Source organism: Pongo abelii, chromosome 10, assembly GCF_028885655.2.
Source record: "Pongo abelii isolate AG06213 chromosome 10, NHGRI_mPonAbe1-v2.0_pri, whole genome shotgun sequence".
Classification (NCBI taxonomy): Eukaryota; Metazoa; Chordata; class Mammalia; order Primates; family Hominidae; genus Pongo; species Pongo abelii.
The window spans coordinates 75718247-75737227 of NC_071995.2; the positions used below are offsets into that span (position 1 = coordinate 75718247).

The following is an 18981-nucleotide window of genomic DNA, read 5'->3' on the forward strand; positions in this document are numbered from 1 at the left end:
TGCACAATGTGCAGGTTGCTTACATATGTATACATGTGCCATGCTGGTGCGCTGCACCCACTAACTCGTCATCTAGCATTAGGTATATCTCCCAATGCTATCCCTCCCCCCTCCCCCCCACCCCACAACAGTCCCCAGAGTGTGATGTTCCCCTTCCTGTGTCCATGTGTTCTCATTGTTCAATTCCCACCTATGAGTGAGAATATGCGGTGTTTGGTTTTCTGTTCTTGTAATAGTTTACTGAGAATGATGATTTCCAATTTCATCCATGTCCCTACAAAGGACATGAACTCATTTTTTATGGCTGCATGGTATTCCATGGTGTATATGTGCCACATTTTCTTAATCCAGTCTATCATTGTTGGACATTTGGGTTGGTTCCAAGTCTTTGCTATTGTGAATAATGCTGCAATAAACATACGTGTGCATGTGTCTTTATAGCAGCATGATTTATAGTCCTTTGGGTATATACCCAGTAATGGGATGGCTGGGTCAAATGGTATTTCTGGTTCTAGATCCCTGAGGAATCGCCACACTGACTTCCACAATGGTTGAACTAGTTTACAGTCCCACCAACAGTGTAAAAGTCTTCCTATTTCTCCACATCCTCTCCAGCACCTGTTGTTTCCTGACTTTTTAATGATCGCCATTCTAACTGGTGTGAGATGGTATCTCATTGTGGTTTTGATTTGCATTTCTCTGATGGCCAGTGATGGGGAGCATTTTTTCATGTGTTTTTTGGCTGCATAAATGTCTTCTTTTGAGAAGTGTCTGTTCATGTCCTTCGCCCACTTTTTGATGGGGTTGTTTGTTTTTTTCTTGTAAATTTGTTTGAGTTCATTGTAGATTCTGGATATTAGCCCTTTGTCAGATGAGTAGGTTGTGAAAATTTTCTCCCATTTTGTAGGTTGCCTGTTCACTCTGATGGTAGTTTCTTTTGCTGTGCAGAAGCTCTTTAGTTTAATTAGATCCCATTTGTCAATTTTGGCTTTTGTTGCCATTGCTGGGTGTTTTAGACATGAAGTCCTTGCCCATGCCTATGTCCTGAATGGTAATGCCTAGGTTTTCTTCTAGGGTTTTTGTGGTTTTAGGTCTAACATTTAAGTCTTTAATCCATCTTGAATTGATTTTTGTATTAGGTGTAAGGAAGGGATCTAGTTTCAGCTTTCTACATATGGGTAGCCTGTTTTCCCAGCACCATTTATTAAATAGGGAATCCTTTCCCCATTGCTTGTTTTTCTCAGGTTTGTCAAAGATCAGATAGTTGTAGATATGTGGCGTTATTTCTGAGGGCTCTGTTCTGTTCCATTGATCTATATCTCTGTTTTGGTACCAGTACCATGCTGTTTTGGTTACTGTAGCCTTGTACTATAGTTTGAAGTCAGGTGGTGTGATGCCTCCAGCTTTGTTCTTTTGGCTTTCTAGTTATATTTGTTTTGTAGGCTTCAAATCTATGAAGAGCCTTGACTGAGAGTTCTCATTTCTCTTTTCTTCTCTACCCTGTCCTCCACCCCACCTACCTCTCTCCCCTGGTCTCTCCAAATCCTTGCTCTGTTTTCTCTTTCCACTTTTCTTTCTCTCCCTCCTCTCTCTGGCCATCTTGCATTTCCTCCATCTCCTTCTGCTCTACCTCTTTCTTCCCCCTCTGTACTAGAAAGTGCAATACCATGACAACAATGACTAGCAAAGTCAAAGCAAAACTGGAGATCATTAAATGCCATGGCCACTTAAACTTACTGCAAAGAGCTGACAAATGCTGAAACTACAAACATGAAAATGAAACTGCCAAGAGTCTACCTTACTTCTCTTACTGTAGCAATTTCCTTTTGTGGTTGTAATGTATTTATATATGCACTAGGGAAAGAGGTTCAGTGGAAAAGGACTAGGGAAAATGTGAGATCCTAAGGCCTAGAAAAACGAGGCAAACTTCTTTTTTGAGGAAGACTGTGAGAGCATCACAGCCATATTCAAGCTGGGACATTGCTGAGAGCAAGTACACATCCAGCCAGCATGACCCAAGAGGGATTGAGGATAGTGAGACAGAATACAAGGCCAAATCAGGATTCCAAACTGAGGCATGAAAACAGGTTTATCCAAGAAAAACTAGGAAAGAGAAATGTGGTGAAACTTTCTGGAAGTGGGTGGTAGTGGGAGTAGAATGAACCCTAATCCAAAATAGGACAGGACAGTCACTGGAATACTCTTAGGGTGATGTCACTTGGAGTAAGGATGAGTATCAGTTAAGGTACAGTCATCAAATGGCCAGATCTTGCAAAGAGGGAAACTGGGAACATAGTCTCCCATTTTGAGACCCTATGTGCAGCTGAAACCTTGAGGATAAATGGAGAATGGATATTGGGTGAAAATTAGTAGTCTCTTCTATCAGGAGAGTTTAAACAGATGATATATAGGGTGAGGTCCTGAGCATGGGTAGAAAAGGTGAGAAAGGCTCCCTTCTCCCAAGAGAGAACTATGTATTATTGATAACACTTGAGCAAGGAGACTAGAAATCAATTTTTGTTTTTAATTTTTAAAAACTTTACTTAGTGTATTTACTTTTATGACTACCTAGATAAAATGATTGTCTGTTTAATGTTGCAATAAGAAACAGCCATGTGTTTCAAATCTTGCTTATGAGAGCCTGTATTCTCTAAATAACCAAGTTCATATACAAGACTAAATGTAAGAACCTGATCAAATAATAGGTTTGATTAAAATTACATAATAAGGCAATGCATGTTTGTAGGCATACATCATAGTATTATCCACATAATGTGTGCCATATCACCTGGGTTGTGACCTGAGTTATTGGAAATATTGTGTGTGTGTGTTTCCCTCTCTTCTGAGCATAGAAACTCCATTTAAGAACTATTACTGAAGATCGAATTGATGTCAGCCAGGAAACTGTAATTTCCTGTCACTTGGCCTTGAATTACTACGTTGACTTTTCAGGAAATAAACAAATTTAGCTGAAAGATGCAAGCTTTTTTCTACTTATCATTATTACCTAACAATATAGATGCATTATACTGTTCAATCTCCATTACACATACAATTATTGTCTCAAAATGATATTCAACCTTCCTTGCATCTCTTTATCTTGAAGTAATGAAGCCCAAACTTCATGCTGAAAACCAGTTTTCATGCTGAAAACCAGATAAATGTGGCTGCAGAGCCAATTTATCTGATAAAGGCAAATAGCCTACCATTTGCAGGCTACAGAAATGAGGCACAGCAGCCATGTTGCAAGGAACATGATGTTTTCCCCTGCTGTTTTTATTTCTCCTGTGTATCACAAGTGGGGAAAAATGGAATTTTGCAAGAACTTAGTTTATAAAGCACGATGCAAGGCAGTTTTAAAAAATACCTTTTATGAATACTTAGTATACAAGAGAAAAGCTTGTGTTGTCTTATATTACAGTTACAGTTTTCTGAAAACTCACCCACAAAATTATATTGCATTAGTGTTTACTTTCTGGTTGTCTGATTCTTCATGATACCAAAAAAAGGAATACATTTGTGTGGAGGGGCATTTATAGGGCAACCAATGGCACTGAGACTTTGTTTGATTGTGTGCATCTGAATCAGGTGGCAATAAAGATTTCCTGGGGTTGACTTCATGGAGCCCAACACTTTAGCTGAGAGGGTGAGGTAGGAATTCAGCTTACGGGGTGGGTATTGGGGCAGAGCCTTATTCATCTTTCTCTTCCTGATCCAAGAACAACCTCTGACACATAGGAGGCTCTGGGGAAAATAATGTTATTAAGGAAAGGATCCCGAGAAATAAGCCATCTTCTCATGGTTAGGGGCTTGAGTTAAGTCTGTCGTCAGGTCAAGTATGTTCTGAGGCAGATTGATGTGGTGGCTGTGTCTGTCAATAGGAGATTTGTGGGCAATTTTTATTGGTCCTGGATTGTACCAATGCATTGCAAGACATTTATCATCTCCCTCCCCCAGTAAATGCCAGCAATACTCTCCAGTACAATGAAAAAGAGAGTCCTCCAGCACATTGCCAAATGCAACATGAAGAGATCTTATCCCTGTTGAAAACCACATGTTATAGTCTAATGGTTGGTTGGTTGATTGACTTATTTATTAAAAATAATTTTGCATTCTATAATTTTTTTTAACATTTCTTATGGGGAACTATCTTAGGTGTTAAGAAAAACAGAGTGAATAATAATTTTTAACTTTCATGTACTCAACATCTAGCTTTGCCATATTTTAACATTTTGCTTCAGAATTTTTTTGAAGATATAAAATAGTGCAATTCCTAAATGGAATACTGGAATTACTAAATGCTCCTGTTGTAACTCTTTTTTTATTTCCATGTTCTCATTCCAGAAAAGAACTGCAATCCTGATTTAGGATTTGTCATTTCTAACACATTTTTAATGCTTTTACCATATCTGTATTTTTATCCAAATGGTATTTATTACTATTTTACATGTTTCTAAATTTATAAGTGACATCATTCTCTATTCTTGTGCAACTTGTTTGATGCATGATTATATTAAGATTTGTTTGTGTGGGTAGCTCAAAGTTGAATACATAAATTTTAAATATTATAAAACATGCCATTATACAGATACATGTCATAATTTACTGATCTAGATACCTGATAATGAATATTTAGAATATTTCAAATGTTTTACCAATGCCAAAGAGGCTACAATGAACATTCTCATTCATGTCTTTTGGTGTACGTATTTTTCCCTAGAAATTCAATGGATACATGATAAGGTGTGTTGACATTAAATTTTACTGGATTTTGCCACATAACCCACTAAAAGTATTTGCATCAGTTACATACTCACTGGTAGTTTATGGAAGTTTTAGTATTAGCCCATGTTTGCCAACAGTTGATATTGGTAACATTGAAACTTTTTAAATACTCTTTTAGATGGGACTCTGCTAGTATCTTTTTTTTAAAAAAGATGTGTAATTTGTCAATTACTACTTTTCATGTGCTTATTGGCCATCTGTATTAATCCGTTCTCACACTGTTATAAAGAAACACCTGAGACTGGGTAATTTATGAAGAAAAGAGGTTTAATTGACTCACAGTTCTGCAGGCTTAACAGGAAGCATGGATTGGGAGGCCTCAGGAAACTTACAGTCATGGCAGAAGTTGAAGGGGAAGCAAGTTCATTTTCACATTGTGGAGCAGGAGAGAGAGAAGAAGAAGTGTCACATACCTGTAAACTGTCAGGTCTGGTGAGAACTTATCCACTATCAGGAGAATAGTGAGGGGGAAATGTGCCCCCATGATCCAATCACCTTCCACCAGGCCACTCCTCCAACATATGGGGATTACGATTCAAGATAAAATGTGGGTGGGGACACAGAGCCAAACTATATCACCATCCATGTTTGTTCTTGTGTGAATTGCTTCATCATATATGTATATATACTCTGCTTCTTTTTCTGCTGGGTCACTTGTCTTCTTTGTTTTTAGTTACTTTGAAAGAATTCTATTTTTAATGCGTATACACATATATATGACGGCAGTGGCAGCGCGTCTAGAATGGCCACTGTGAAGACTTGGGCTGCAGCTGGGAAGGCATGTCTGGGGCTGCGTGCCCCATGGGGAGGGGGATGGGGGGCAGGAGGTGGGGATCCATCCCCTTCTAAGTTGGCGGGTCGGGGTCCCTCTGCTCACCAGGCACAGCTGCAGCTGCCCTGTTGCAGTTCCAGACCCAGGCATCCCTGTACTCTCGGGCCAGGAAGCCCCTCTTCCCCCCACAGGCTCAGAAGTGTCTGCTCCCGTGGCCTGGCCTCCCCTTGCTCTCAGTGCCTGCTCTGATTTTGGAGCAAAGTTAAGGCTGAGCCCAGGCAGGCACTGTCACAACCTGGCTGGGTATATGCTTGCTCAGGGCAGTGCTGACACATCAGCCCCCTGCCTCCTCAGCCCCCTCCGGACTTTGGGTGCTGAGGAGCATGGAAGGCGGGGCACAGGGTGGGTTGAGGGTGGCTTGACATACCCTCCACTTGAACAGCCTGGGTGGGTGCTGTGGATGACATGATTGATGGCAGCAGGAAGCAGACAGGCTCCTGGGCAGAAAGGGGTGAGTGAAGCCCCATCTTCAAGCCAGGGATGGCCTGAGGCATGGGGCCCAGGCTGTCAGTTGCAGGTGGAATCTGTGCCAAGAGCGAGAACTTATGGTGCTTTTCAGGGCCCACCCATGGTCACCCATAGACCAATCAGCATGTGCACTTCCTCCTTTCTGAAGCCCACAAAAACCCCTGGACTCAGCCCGACTCACAGAGACACTGGGACTACCAGCTGTGAGAAGGAGCTACCCACTTCAGGTTTTCTCAGCTAGCCCACATGACCTGCCTGTGGAAAGGAGCTACCCACTCCAGGTCTCCTCTCTGCTGAGAACTGGACTCTTGTCTGGATGACTTGCCTGAAGAAAGGAGCTACCCACTTCGGGTATCCTGAGAGTTGTTCTTTCTCTCAATGAATCTCCTCTCTGCCTTGTTTCTCCTCCAGTTGTCCGCATGCTTCCTTCTTCGTTGAAATAGGACAAGAACTTGGGACCTGCCGAGTGGCGGGACTGAAAGCTGTAACACAAACAGGGTTGAAACATGCCCCCCTGCTCACCATGTTGCAGGCAAGGAGAAGGAGAGAAGAGCTGCAGCCCTTTGGGGATCCCAGAACTAGGGGCTCCCCAGGCCAGGCTGTGACACCCTCTTTGGGGTTCTGCGGTTCCTGGCCTGTCCAAGCTTCCAGGTACTACTGTGTTCCCTGGCCCCCTCTGTGGAAGCTGCTTTCCGAATGCCTGGTTCACCTGCAGCCTTGCATGGAGCCGAGCATCTGTGTGGGTGCCTGGAGCTGCCTGCCCTGCCACAGCCAGCAATCCTGGTTGTGTGCGCTGTGGCCAGACCGTGTGCTCACTCACACACCCCTCACTGCTACATTTCTGGCTCGCCCTTAGTGGGCATAGGATCCGACCAGTAGTAGGAGCCCATCCCAGCCTGCTGGGCCAAGTGAGCAGAAGGAGCCCATAGGCCCAAGTAAAACTCAGGGAAAGGCGCCACCAGCAACAGAGGTTTCTGCCTGGAAAAGCGACACCCTAAGGATCCTGTGACACATATACTATAATGTATTTTTCCAGTCTCTGGGTTTTCTATTGTATATGCTGACACTTTGTTGTACACATGGATATAGTCAATTTTATCAGTCTTTTTCCATTAGGGTTTGTATTTTTTTATGTCTCATTTAAGAACTATTTTTTGTTAGTCTTATTTTCCCATGTGTTTAACGAATTGTCTCAGAAACATTTTTTAATTGTCAATTTTTTTCCTCATTGGACCGCATATTAATAATCTCTGTGTAGTGTGTTTCTGTTTCTGAGCAATATAGTCTATTCTAATAATTTATTTGCCTTTCCCTTTGGCCACTTCCTCCCCAGTCTTAAATATCATTGTTTTTTATAAAATCTTGGTATCTTGAAAATCTCGAAAGCATGCATTTTTCAAAATGGTCTTGCCTTTTCTTATTCCTTTGCTCTTACATATAAATTTCATAATCAGCTTTTTAAGTTACATTAAAAAGTTACATATGGAGATTTGGATTGGAATTGAACTTAGGGAATTATAAAAGACAACTGGAACCTTTATAATATTGAATCCTCCTATTCAGAAACATGTTATATCTCTCCATTTATATAAATACTGTTCATATCTTTCAATGAAAAGAAAAAGATGTTTCTTGTAAAGGTCATATATTGTTCTAGTCTTATCTCTAAGGACATTAAAATTTTTGTTTCTCTTACTAGTAGAATTTGTTTTAAAATTGCATTTTATTTTACTGTTTTTATCGTTGCTGATACAAATGTATATTTTGTTGGTGTATCATAAAAGATAACCTTGATTATTCTAAACAATTTGTTTATAAATTTTCCTGTATTGTCTGTAGTCAATAATATATACAAATTTTTTTCTACCTTTTCTATTCTTGTATTTTGTATTGATTTCTCTTTGTCTTGACATGGTGATAAGGACCTATAACATGATGGTTTATTTAAATGGTAGTGTTAAGCATCTTTATTTATTTTTGACTTTTAAAGAATTTATCATTGCATACATGTTTTTCTACTTTTACTATGTTTGTATGTATTTACACGCAATATTTAGTAATGATTTTTAAATTTTATATGAATGGTATCATACTCTGCATATTCTTTTGATAGTTTACTAGTAACTACAATACTTTCTGCTGTAGCTATTTGACTTTCTTTTATTCCTGTTTCTATGTTTTTTGCTTTTTAAAATATTTAAATCATAAATAGATGTTGATGTTTAAATAACCTTTTAAAATAATCCCTTTAAAATATTTTAAAATATTTTTTTAAAAATATATTTTTGAACAGTCATATTATTCCGTTAGGCTTCTAATATTTTTACTGTGGGTAGAGTACTTTGTTATGTGTAGCAGTGAGTTTTGGATCTGGGACATGGTAGGAGGCCAAGTGGAACCTCTGACCCAAGGCCCTGGGTCTGCTGGAACAGCTTCTTAACCCTTCCCATTTGGGCTTGGATCCTTTCTTTGCACTTTAGACATGCTGATTTAGCCACATAAAGATAAAGTGACAACTCAATATGAGAATTTAAAGAGTAAATAATGACCATATCACCTCTGACTAATAGTTAAAATTCCTAAATAAATTTTCAGTCATTTTTTTAATAGTTTCTGGATATGAGATTTGTTACTCTGTTAACAGTCCGGTCACAAGAAGTATTAATTTCTTGTATTCTCTTGACTTGAATAGAGGTCACAGAGCCTGGGAAAAAATAGGTTAAGTCAAAGGAACTTCTTTATTTTCTTCATGTGTAAACATGAAGAGTCCAGAAAGCCTGAATTAGGATACAGAATTCAGGATGATTAAAAATTCCAGTTTAATTGAGCATTACTTTGGTCAATTACATGAATTGGGACATATGAGCACAACCTTCTCCTCCATAAAGGAATAAAAAAGAATGAGCTACTGCTACTTGTAATAACACAGACACAACTTCCAGATTTAATGTTGAGAAAAGAAAAGAGGAGAAACAAATGAGTACATACTGCAGGCACTGTAGTATTCGTTATATTGAAGTTTCAGGAACAGGGAAAATATGCTGATAAAACTCAGAGTAGTGGATACCTTTAGGGCTATTATGTGAAAGAGTACATAAGGGAGTCTTCTGGAATTTGGGAAATGTTCTGTATCTTGATATGCGTGGTTGTTAACTCAGTAGATGAATGTGCCATAGACTGTGTACTAAAGATTTTTGTACTTTTTTGTATGCCTGTACTAACTCAAAGAGAATATGGCTAAAATAATAAGTTCAGAAGGGGCCTATGGCCTCTCTCTCTCTCTCTCTCTCTTTTTCTCTCTTTCTCTGAGATGGAGTCTCACTTTGTTAGCCAGGCTGGAGTGCCGTGGTGTGATGTTGGCTCGCTGCAACCTCCGCCTCCTGGGTTCAAGCAATTCTCCTGCTTCAGCCTCCCAAGTACAGGTGTGCGCCAGCACGCCCAGCTAATTTTTTGTATTTTTAGTAGAGACGGGGCTTCACTGTGTTAGCCAGGATGGTCTTGATCTCCTGACCTTGTGATCTGCCCCTCTCAGCCTCCCAAGGTACTGGGATTACAGGTGTGAGCCACTGCACCCAACCTATGGCCTTTCTAAACTATAAATGTATTTTTGCTAGAATGAGACAATTTTGGCATAACCTTTTCAGCCTTATAGGCAATGATTGGTGTGCGTGTATGTGTGTGTATGCTTGTAGAACATGGGGATAAAAAGGCCTAACTTGTCTGGTTGAGTGGGGATACAACATGAAGCCTTCAGAGAGGAAATGAGTTGAAAAGACTTTTTAAGCATGAAGTAGGAACTTTCCAAGTGGATTGTGTGGCATACATGGATCTATAAATGTCCAAGATGTGAAATAACAAGTTATATTTAGGTATTATAACTTGTTTTGTATAGCTACAGTAAAATAGGAGCTGGGAAGTTAAAAAAATAGAATGGGTAGAGTGTTGAATATCATGCTAAGAAATTTTGATTTTTGTTTTCTTTTGGGCTCCAGGTATTAAAGAACCATTGATGAATTTTAATTAAGTGGTATGATTAAGTTTGCTAAGTGGATAGGATTAAGAGCTAATTTTGAAAATAGTACCTAAGGCAATTTGAGTCTTTTCAAGAGGCCTGTCTTTGGTACTTTTCTCAACCCATGTAACTTCTATGCATGATCTCCTTTTGAGACTGATGACTCATGAATCTAAATCTCTACTCCAAACTTCTTTCCTGGTTCTTTAAACTTCTTCATAGAATTAATTGCTTCTCTATCCATGGATGTGAATTTGGATCATACAATTGTGTTTCATTCACTTTTACATAGTGTAAGATTTATGATTGGCCGGGCCCGGTGGCTCACGTCTGTAATCCCAGCACTTTGGGGAGGCCAAGGTGGGCGGATCACGAGGTCAGGAGATCAAGACCATCTGGCTAACACGGTGAAACCCAGTGTCTACTAAAAATACAGAAAATTAGCCGGGAGTGGTGGCGGGTGCCTGTAGTCCCAGCTACGCGGGAGGCTGAGGCAGGAGAATGGCATGAACCCGGGAGGTGGAGCTTGCAGTGAGCTGAGATTGCACTATTGCACTCCAGCCTGGGAGACAGAGTGAGACTCTGTCTCAAAAAAAAAAAAAAAAAAAAAAAAGATTTATGATTACTGTCTCACTGTCGGTCACAAAACAGGTTTCAATTCAGAATTTGAATATTTTTTTCAATATATCTGTAAACACATCTTTATTCAAAAACTTCTTCCTCTTTACACAAACCAAGACCAGAGACTAATGCCCTTTGCTACCACACTTCTGCTATTTGGAAAGATCTTTGTCCTTTCACCTCCTCCCCACTCAATAGGGTGTTTGCAGGGTAGGTGAGGAAAAGAGGAGAGGTAAGAAAGTCTTAATGTTGTAAGATGGCTCATTGACTGTAGGCCAAGGGGATGTTTAAAACTGACTTTCCTGGTTATTTGAGAATTTTGAAAACTGTACTGCTAGACCTCCCTCACTTCATCTCCCTTGAACTGGATAGTAGCCTCTCTTTGAGCCAAATATTCTGGATGTCTCCTCAGCTCCTCCTTCCAGCTATGGTTCCCACAGCTTCCTCCTTCAGGAATTCCCTTACCCTGGCTAATTACCCTTTTGAGCAGGATCGCTTTTACTAAATGAGTTCAGGAAAACATTTTTACTACACATTCTTGATCAGGTCCCTAAGATGTGCACATTTTGATTCAAGATCAGAGAAGACTGCAAGTTACTTCTCAGATGTGTCATTGCCCTGCGGCCACAGGCCACTTCACGTTGCCTGGGTACTAGGTTTCTGTGTCCCCTCAACTGCAGAAAATGTCCATCAATCTGTCTGAGTAGTCCCTGTAAAATCCCTGTCAGAGGCTGAAGTAGGAGTAGCACATACTCCAATCACTCTGTAAGTAATCTTCACAAATCCTTTCAAAATCTCACTGAAAACATTTATCCTTTGTCTGATGAGAGACTCCTGGGTGAGTCTGAGCAGTATGGAAGCATTCTTTTAAGCTATAAAAACATGAAACTATTTATACTTATACATAAAGTCATTGGATTTCACTACCAAACCCAACCACTGTATTATGTTGAATAAAAGTGGTAGAGAATTAATACTACATATTGACAATTACCTTCATATGAGCGAACAACTTTTCAATATCTTCATGTACATTCCAGCAGCTTTGTAGTTTTATCATAAATCATTTTTATTCTGCAAAAGTAAGGATAAGTCATCTTAAATTATTAATTTAAAATGAATTGAAATCATATTCAAATTAATTTTATGTGCATAATTGTCCATAATTTATTCTGTCCACATGAAATTGCCTTTTATCATTGGTGTAAACTTATTGGTATTCTAAGGTTTTGATATTTGACAGAGTTAAAAAGAATATGCTGGTGCTCCTTTGTTTTCATTACATCTGACTGCCTGCTGGACTGTAAACTGTGTAAAGACAAGGATGAGTATTTAAAATCTGATGATTTGGGGCCTGCACTGTGCTGCACACACATTAGGCACACAGTGCTCTGTGTCTTCCATACATATTTTTCTACTATGAGGAAGGTATTAGGTAAGGTAGATAAATTTGAATAATTTAGAACATATTAGTAATGCTTTTGGAAAAATTATTTCATGCTAATATAAAATAATGTGTATGGAAAATATGGTTGACAGACTGTAATGCCTTACTACTCTAAAGAGAGGGGAAGGCCAGGCGTGGTGGCTTACGCCTGTAATCCCAGCACTTTGGGAGGCCGAGGCGGGCAGATCACAAAGTCAGGAGATTGAGACCATGGTGAAACCCCGTCTCTACTAAAAATACAAAAAATTAGCCGGGCACAGTGGCGGGCGCCTGTAGTCCCAGCTATTTGGGAGGCTGAGGCAGGAGAATGGTGTGAACCCGGGAGGCGGAGCTTGCATGAGCTGAGATCGCGCCACTGCACTCCAGCTTGGGTGAGAGAGTGAGACTCTGCCTCAAAAAAAAAAACAAAACAAAAAAAAATTGGAGATATTTTGAAAGGAGATAAATACATTTTCTGACGTTTGATAAACCATGCTATTGGTAAGCTTGACATTGTGCTCTGGCAAAATTCTATGCCGTAATGAAACAGCTGGTCCATAACCTTAAAAGATAAGAATGACACCCAATAATAACAAGTTAATCAGTCTAACTTTTTTTTTATTGTTGCTTATTGGAGAGACCATTTATGGGAACACTAAACACAGACGTGTCTAAGTTTTTTATTAGCTTTTTTTCTAATCATGAAGCATAATTTACATAGAGAAAACCATACGAAATTTTACTTTACAGTTCAGTGAACTGTTACAAAGCTAATATTAATGTATTGCCCACCCAAATAAAAAAAAATGAACATTGGTAACACTGTAATCAAATTGCAATTAAAACATCATTCCCTCCCACTCACCGAAGGTCACCAGTATCCTGACTTCTAACACCATTGGGTTAGTTTTGCCAGTTTTTGGAACTTCATATAAATGGAATCGTGTAGTATATATATTTCTTTTGCTTTGATTTTGGCTTCCTTAATATTTTCAAGATTCATGCATATTGGCGAGTGTCCATAGTTTGTTAATATTAATTAATGTACATTGTCTGTTGCATAAGCATACCATAAGTTATTTATCTATTCTAATGTTGGTGAACTTTGTTTCCAGATTGTTTTGAGTTTTTTTATGGTTACGTTGAAAGTACTTTCCTGTTGTGTCTCTTGATGCACATATGCATATATTTCTGAAGAGTACATACCTAGGAATATTATTGCTGGGTTATAAAGTATGTGTATCTTTAAACTTAGTAGGAAATACTAAACATTTTCCCAAAATAGTTACACCAATTTACATTTTGACCAGCAGTGTTCTTGTTGTTTTATGTCTTTGCTAACAGTTGATAGTGTCATTCTTTTTATTAACTTAGGTAGATGAGATGTTATATCTCATGTAGTTTTGATTAGCATTGTACTGATTACTGATAAGAGTATTCATTTTTTTTTTTTTTTTTGAGACGGAGTCTCGCTCTGTAGCCCAGGCTGTAGTGCAGTGACACGATCTCTGCTCACTGCAAGCTTGCCTCCAGGGTTCATGCCATTCTCCTGTCTCAGCCTCCTGAGTAGCTGGGACTACCGGTGCCCACCACTACACCCGGCTAATTTTTTGTATTTTTAGTAGAGTCGGGGTTTCACCGTGTTAGCCAGGATGGTCTTGATCTCCTGACCTAGTGATCCGCCTACCTCGGCCTCCCAAAGTGCTGGGATTACAGGTGTGAGCCACCACGCCCAGACAAGAGTATTCATTTTTACATGTATCTATGGGCCATTTGTCCATCCTTTTTTAACTTTTCATGTTTAAATTATTTAAATCATTTTAGAGTCACAGGAAGTGTCAAGATAAGCAAAAAAAGGACAGGGAAGTTCTGTGTACCCATTACTTTGTTTACTACAGCGTTAGCATCTTGCATAACTATAGTATAAAATAAAAACTAGGAAGTTGGCATTGGTACAGTCCACAGAGTGAGCAGATTCATATTTCACTAGTTTTATAGACACTGAATTGTATATGTGTATTGTCTATGCAACTTAATCACATAAGTAGATTCATGTAACCACCCTTACAATCAAGATACAATGCTGTTCCGTACCATAAGGCTCCTATTTCCTGCCTCTTTTGGACACATCTCACCCTCATCCCTGAGCCATGGCAACCGTTAATCTGTTCTTCATCTATATTATTATTTTTGGAAACATCTATTCAGATATTTTTGTCTATTGTATTTTTATTATTGACTTTTAGATGTTTTTACATGTAATTATATATATAACAAGTAACTTTTCCTAGTCCATGAGTTGAATTATATTTTCTTATTGGTGTTTTATGATTAATAAAAGTTTTTGATATTGATATAATTATTATTTTTCTTCATGTTCAATGCTTTTGAACTCTTAAGAAATTTTCCCCTACTCTCAGTTAATGAAGGCATTTTCCAAGAAGCTTTTTTTGTCAGATTTATATCAGCAGTCTCCCTGAAATTGTTAGTATGAAGTAAAAGTCAGGTTTAACTTTTTTCTATATGGCTATCCAACTGACCTGGCATTCTTTTTTGAAAATACTTTTTCTCCGTGGTTTTGCAGTTTAACCTTTATATCAAATAAAGTGGCCATATCTGTTAAAGCCTGGTTCGGGGATTTCTATGTTCCATTGGTTGATTTCTCTACCCTTGTTATTATCATTTTATTTACTGTTGATTTAAAATATGCCTTAACATCCAGTAGAGCAAATGGTTTCAACTTGTTCTTCTTCTTCAGTGTCTTGGATTTTCATGATTGTTTGCATTTCCATATACCTTTTAGACCTTTTAGAAGCATCTTCTGAAGTTATGAAGAAAAACTGGGGATTTTGATAGGTATTGTGTTGAATGCAATAAATATTTTAGATATGAGTTATTTCATCATTATTGAGTCTTATTTCTGAATTTCTGAATATGGCACAGCCCTCTATTTATTTAAATCTCTATTTCCTTTTGATGCTGTTTTATTGCTTTATCATAAAGTTTTTACAGTCTCTTGTGAGATTTATTCCAGGGTATTTGATATTTTTAATGCTATTGTAAATAGTGTATTTTCAATGTTTCATTTTCTAAATGTTTGTTGATATTATAAAGAAATATAAAGGATTTTTATATATTGACTTTGTATACAGAAACTTACTAAACTCACTTATTGATCCTAGTAATTTATCTCTTGATTCTTTAATATATTCTGTATATATTACCATAACATTTTCAAATAACAATTTCATTTCTTTCTTTTTAGTGTTTATACTGCTTGTTTACTCTCCCCATCTCCCTCCTCTCCCTCCCTCGTCTCATATTTTCTTGTCTTACTGCATGGCTAGACTTTAAGTACAGTGTTAAATAGAAGTCATATTAGTAGCCACTTGTGTGTTGTTCTTGATCATATGAAAAGTTTTTAACTGTTCACCAATATGTTTAATGTTTGCAGTAGTTGTTTTTTGGTGAATACACTTTATCAGATAAAGGAAGATTATGAAAGTCCCCTTCTATTCCTCATTTTCCAAGATAAATTTTAGGTCATGAGTCAATGTTTAATTTATCAAATTATATGTCTACACCCATAGAGATGGGCATATAATTTTTCTTGTTTTGTAAATGTGGTGAGTTATACTGATTTATTTTTAAATCTTAAACCAACCTTTATTCCTGGGATAGTATCAACTTGGAATTGATGTATAATTCATTTTATACATTCCTGGATTCAGTTTGCTAACGTTTAGGATTTTTGCATCTATGAACATCAGTGAGATTATCTTATAATGTCCTGGATTTTAGCAAGCATTTTTTGTTTTACCATGTCTTTCTTCTTCTCTTGTTCAAAGTGTGTCTCTCATGAGTTTGCTGTATTAGGTAACGTTCCTGCACCCTTAAACCACACACTCAAACTCATTTTCAGTCAATTACCATTTCTGTCAACTCTGCCTCTTACATGATATATCACTCAGTTTTGTCATTCTTCCTACCTCGTCGGCTCCTACGCTAGTTCAGGATGCTATTGTATGTTTCTTGGATTGCTCTAACAATGCCTTTAAGGTTTTTCCGGCATAAGTTTGGCTCCCTTCTATTTTCTGTATGACAGTTCAGGTGAACTGTTAAAATCACAAACCCTGTTATAGTGCATGCCTTCTTACAATTTTGCAGTGACTCCTCATTGGATTTCTTTCAGCTCCTCAAATTGATCATGTTCTCTTATGCCAAAGCCCTTGTCCATGTTGTTTACTGTGCTGAAAACTTTCACAGTAGTGCACAAACTAAAATATCTGCATGACAAGCAGAGGTGTTGAAGACAGAACAGGGATTGGCAAAATGATGCCAGATAAGAAAAAAAATGTATAGAGAAGTGCAATGGGCAATTTAGAAGCTGATTTTTCATACTTACTAACATTTAATTTACTGTTGACTTAAAGTATGGTTATCAGTTGTTTTATGCTTGTCATGGCATGTGTTGAGGGACCTGGAGGTGAATTCCTAAAGGGAGCAAGTTGTGCTTGACCCCTGTGCTCGGTGCTGGACAGCACAGTTTATGGGCCTCGTACAAAGTGCAACCTCTTCTGGAGGAAGTAATCATGGTGGTAAGGAATTTTTGAGGGTGCTAGGGATGGTTAACCTGGCTAAGGAGATATTGAAGAACTGTCATATAAAACAAACATTTGTGCACATTGATGACTATGAAGATTATGAATAATTACAAATGGACAGAAGTATAGAAATACAGATTTTGTCTCCAAATTAACAAGAACTGTCTAAAGTTTAAAACTTTCTCAATATGAAAAGGGCTGCCTCCCGAGACGATAGGTTTCTTCAGGAAGTCGTTGGTCAATTATAAAGAGAATTTATATATTGAGGCAGTGGTGCCAAAGCACAGTATCTGGGGCTTCCAGTAGTTTTGGAAGCCTCCTATGTGAGTCTAATGTGCAGACAAGTTTACGAAGTCTTGCGTTAAGGGGAGGTTTCAACAGTGGTTTTTCTATATCACAAGTATCTAAAAGAGATGAAAAGAATACAGATGTCCAAGCACTTCTCTATAGCTTCTAAATTAGCATAGATAAGGGTGCACCCCAGGAATCTATATGTTTATGATTATTCTCAGGTGATTCTATTATCTAGCTGGCCTTGGAAACCACTGGATTATATGATCCCTTTAATAAGAAGTACTGTGCATAGTGTATCTATAACCCAGTAAGGCACTTGACAAATTTGTTTATGTTATCCTTGTGGGACAAAATATGTAATATGAGTCAAGAAGAGTACAACTAGGAGAAATAATGGGTTTTGACGTCAAAGCAATTTGAATTCTAATTCTAGTTCTGTTACTTATGAGACTTATGAAAATTTACCCTCTCAATCTTAACTATGTCATCTTAAAATGGAACGATAATAACCATTTTACAGATCTTTTGAAGTCTAAATAAAATTATCTATGAAAGTTATCAAACTACAACATAATATCTGGCTATGTTGGTCTCTATTCTAAAATTCTGTGGTTCTATAAATGCAGAAATTTGAGAGTGGAACAGTAAAGCATACATACATGTTTGATGAGTAGTTGTGTCTTCTTTGTTACTTTTTAGCTTGATATTTTAAAGGCCATAAGGGTGAAGAATAATGCCATTATTTTTAAGTCAAATATTGTTTATGCCTAAAATATTTTGAAATTTTCAAATAATAATTTATTTTACTAATTGTAACAAAAAATGGTGAAAGAGAATTTACTATGTGCTTATTTTTTTAAATCACAGGTTTACAGGAAATCTGTCATTTTTTATTAAAATGGAAAACCGTGAAGAAAGAAAAAGATAGCAGTTGAAGTTAAAATTCTCGAATGACTATTTTGCTTTTGAGGAGTCAGCATTTAAAAACGATATGCTGATTTGGAAGGTCCTGGGAGTAAACTGCAAACTTTATTTTTTCCATTCAATCAATGGATTTTTTAATCATTCCTTGGACTCGAAGTTCGGAAATGGTGTGTGATGGGGAACGTGGCGGGCCAGTGTGTTCCTAGAAATTGCATCTTGGATTAATTTGCTGCTTTTTTGAAGAGATTCATTTTGAAGGGCAAGAACCTAATGTGATGGATTTATCTTCAGAAATGAACAGACATGGGAAGAATCCAGTGAGTCACAAGCTAGAAGATCAGAAGAAGGTAAAAGAAATTTCTCTTTGCTTAGTCCTTTTTGTTTATGCTTAAAGAGAATTTTTGAAACTGAAAATGAATGCACCTTTTGAGATAAAATAACATACTATTTCATGGAAATCAACCCTGCTGTATAGCAATGTGTTTCTGTGGGTCTGGATTTCATTACCAGTTGGTGATTTTGTTTCTAAAGTCCTCTGAATTTACCCATCCAGTGGGCTGGCAAGGATTCTACTGTGTTCTCTCACTCTTGACTTCATACTAGTGACCTGTTGAACTGACCTCGTAGGAACAGTTCTCTGAGACCCAGGGTGAGGCATGAGTCACAGGCACCTCTGGAGTAATGGAGCAGGCTAGAGCTCTCCTTAAAGAGAACACCTGCCTTACTGCCATTAGAAAGCCTAAGTGGCATTTTAAATTCTCTAATTTCATATCCTTGGGACACATCAACTTAGGCCTTCTGAATTATACAGCTGGCCTGAAAAGAAAGTTGTGAGGCAACTGTGAGCTTTGTTTTGATTCTACATGGTGTCAAAAGAACTGATGGAAAAAAGAACTGTGCTAACTTTATTTTAAAAGAAAGGGTATAGCAAGCTTTTTAGTAAGAAGTGGAGATTGAATACTAAGGGATGTATTTCAACTTCATTTTTCTAGCTTTTTAGAAACTCTTACCTGCT

At 38.0% G+C, this 18981-nt stretch overlaps 1 protein-coding gene across 9 annotated transcripts in view; it reads left to right on the forward strand.

The window, feature by feature from the left end:
- The window catches only part of NAV3 (neuron navigator 3), a 924032-nt gene that overhangs the window by 239016 nt on the left and 666035 nt on the right, over positions 1–18981 (forward strand). For all 9 annotated transcript variants that reach the window (XM_024256848.3, XM_063712200.1, XM_024256849.3 and 6 more), the window contains exon 2: positions 17910–18313. In XM_024256848.3, coding sequence (XP_024112616.2) covers positions 18242–18313 — 72 coding nt within the window. In that variant the 5' untranslated portion in view covers positions 17910–18241. The remainder of the gene's footprint in view (positions 1–17909; positions 18314–18981) is intronic.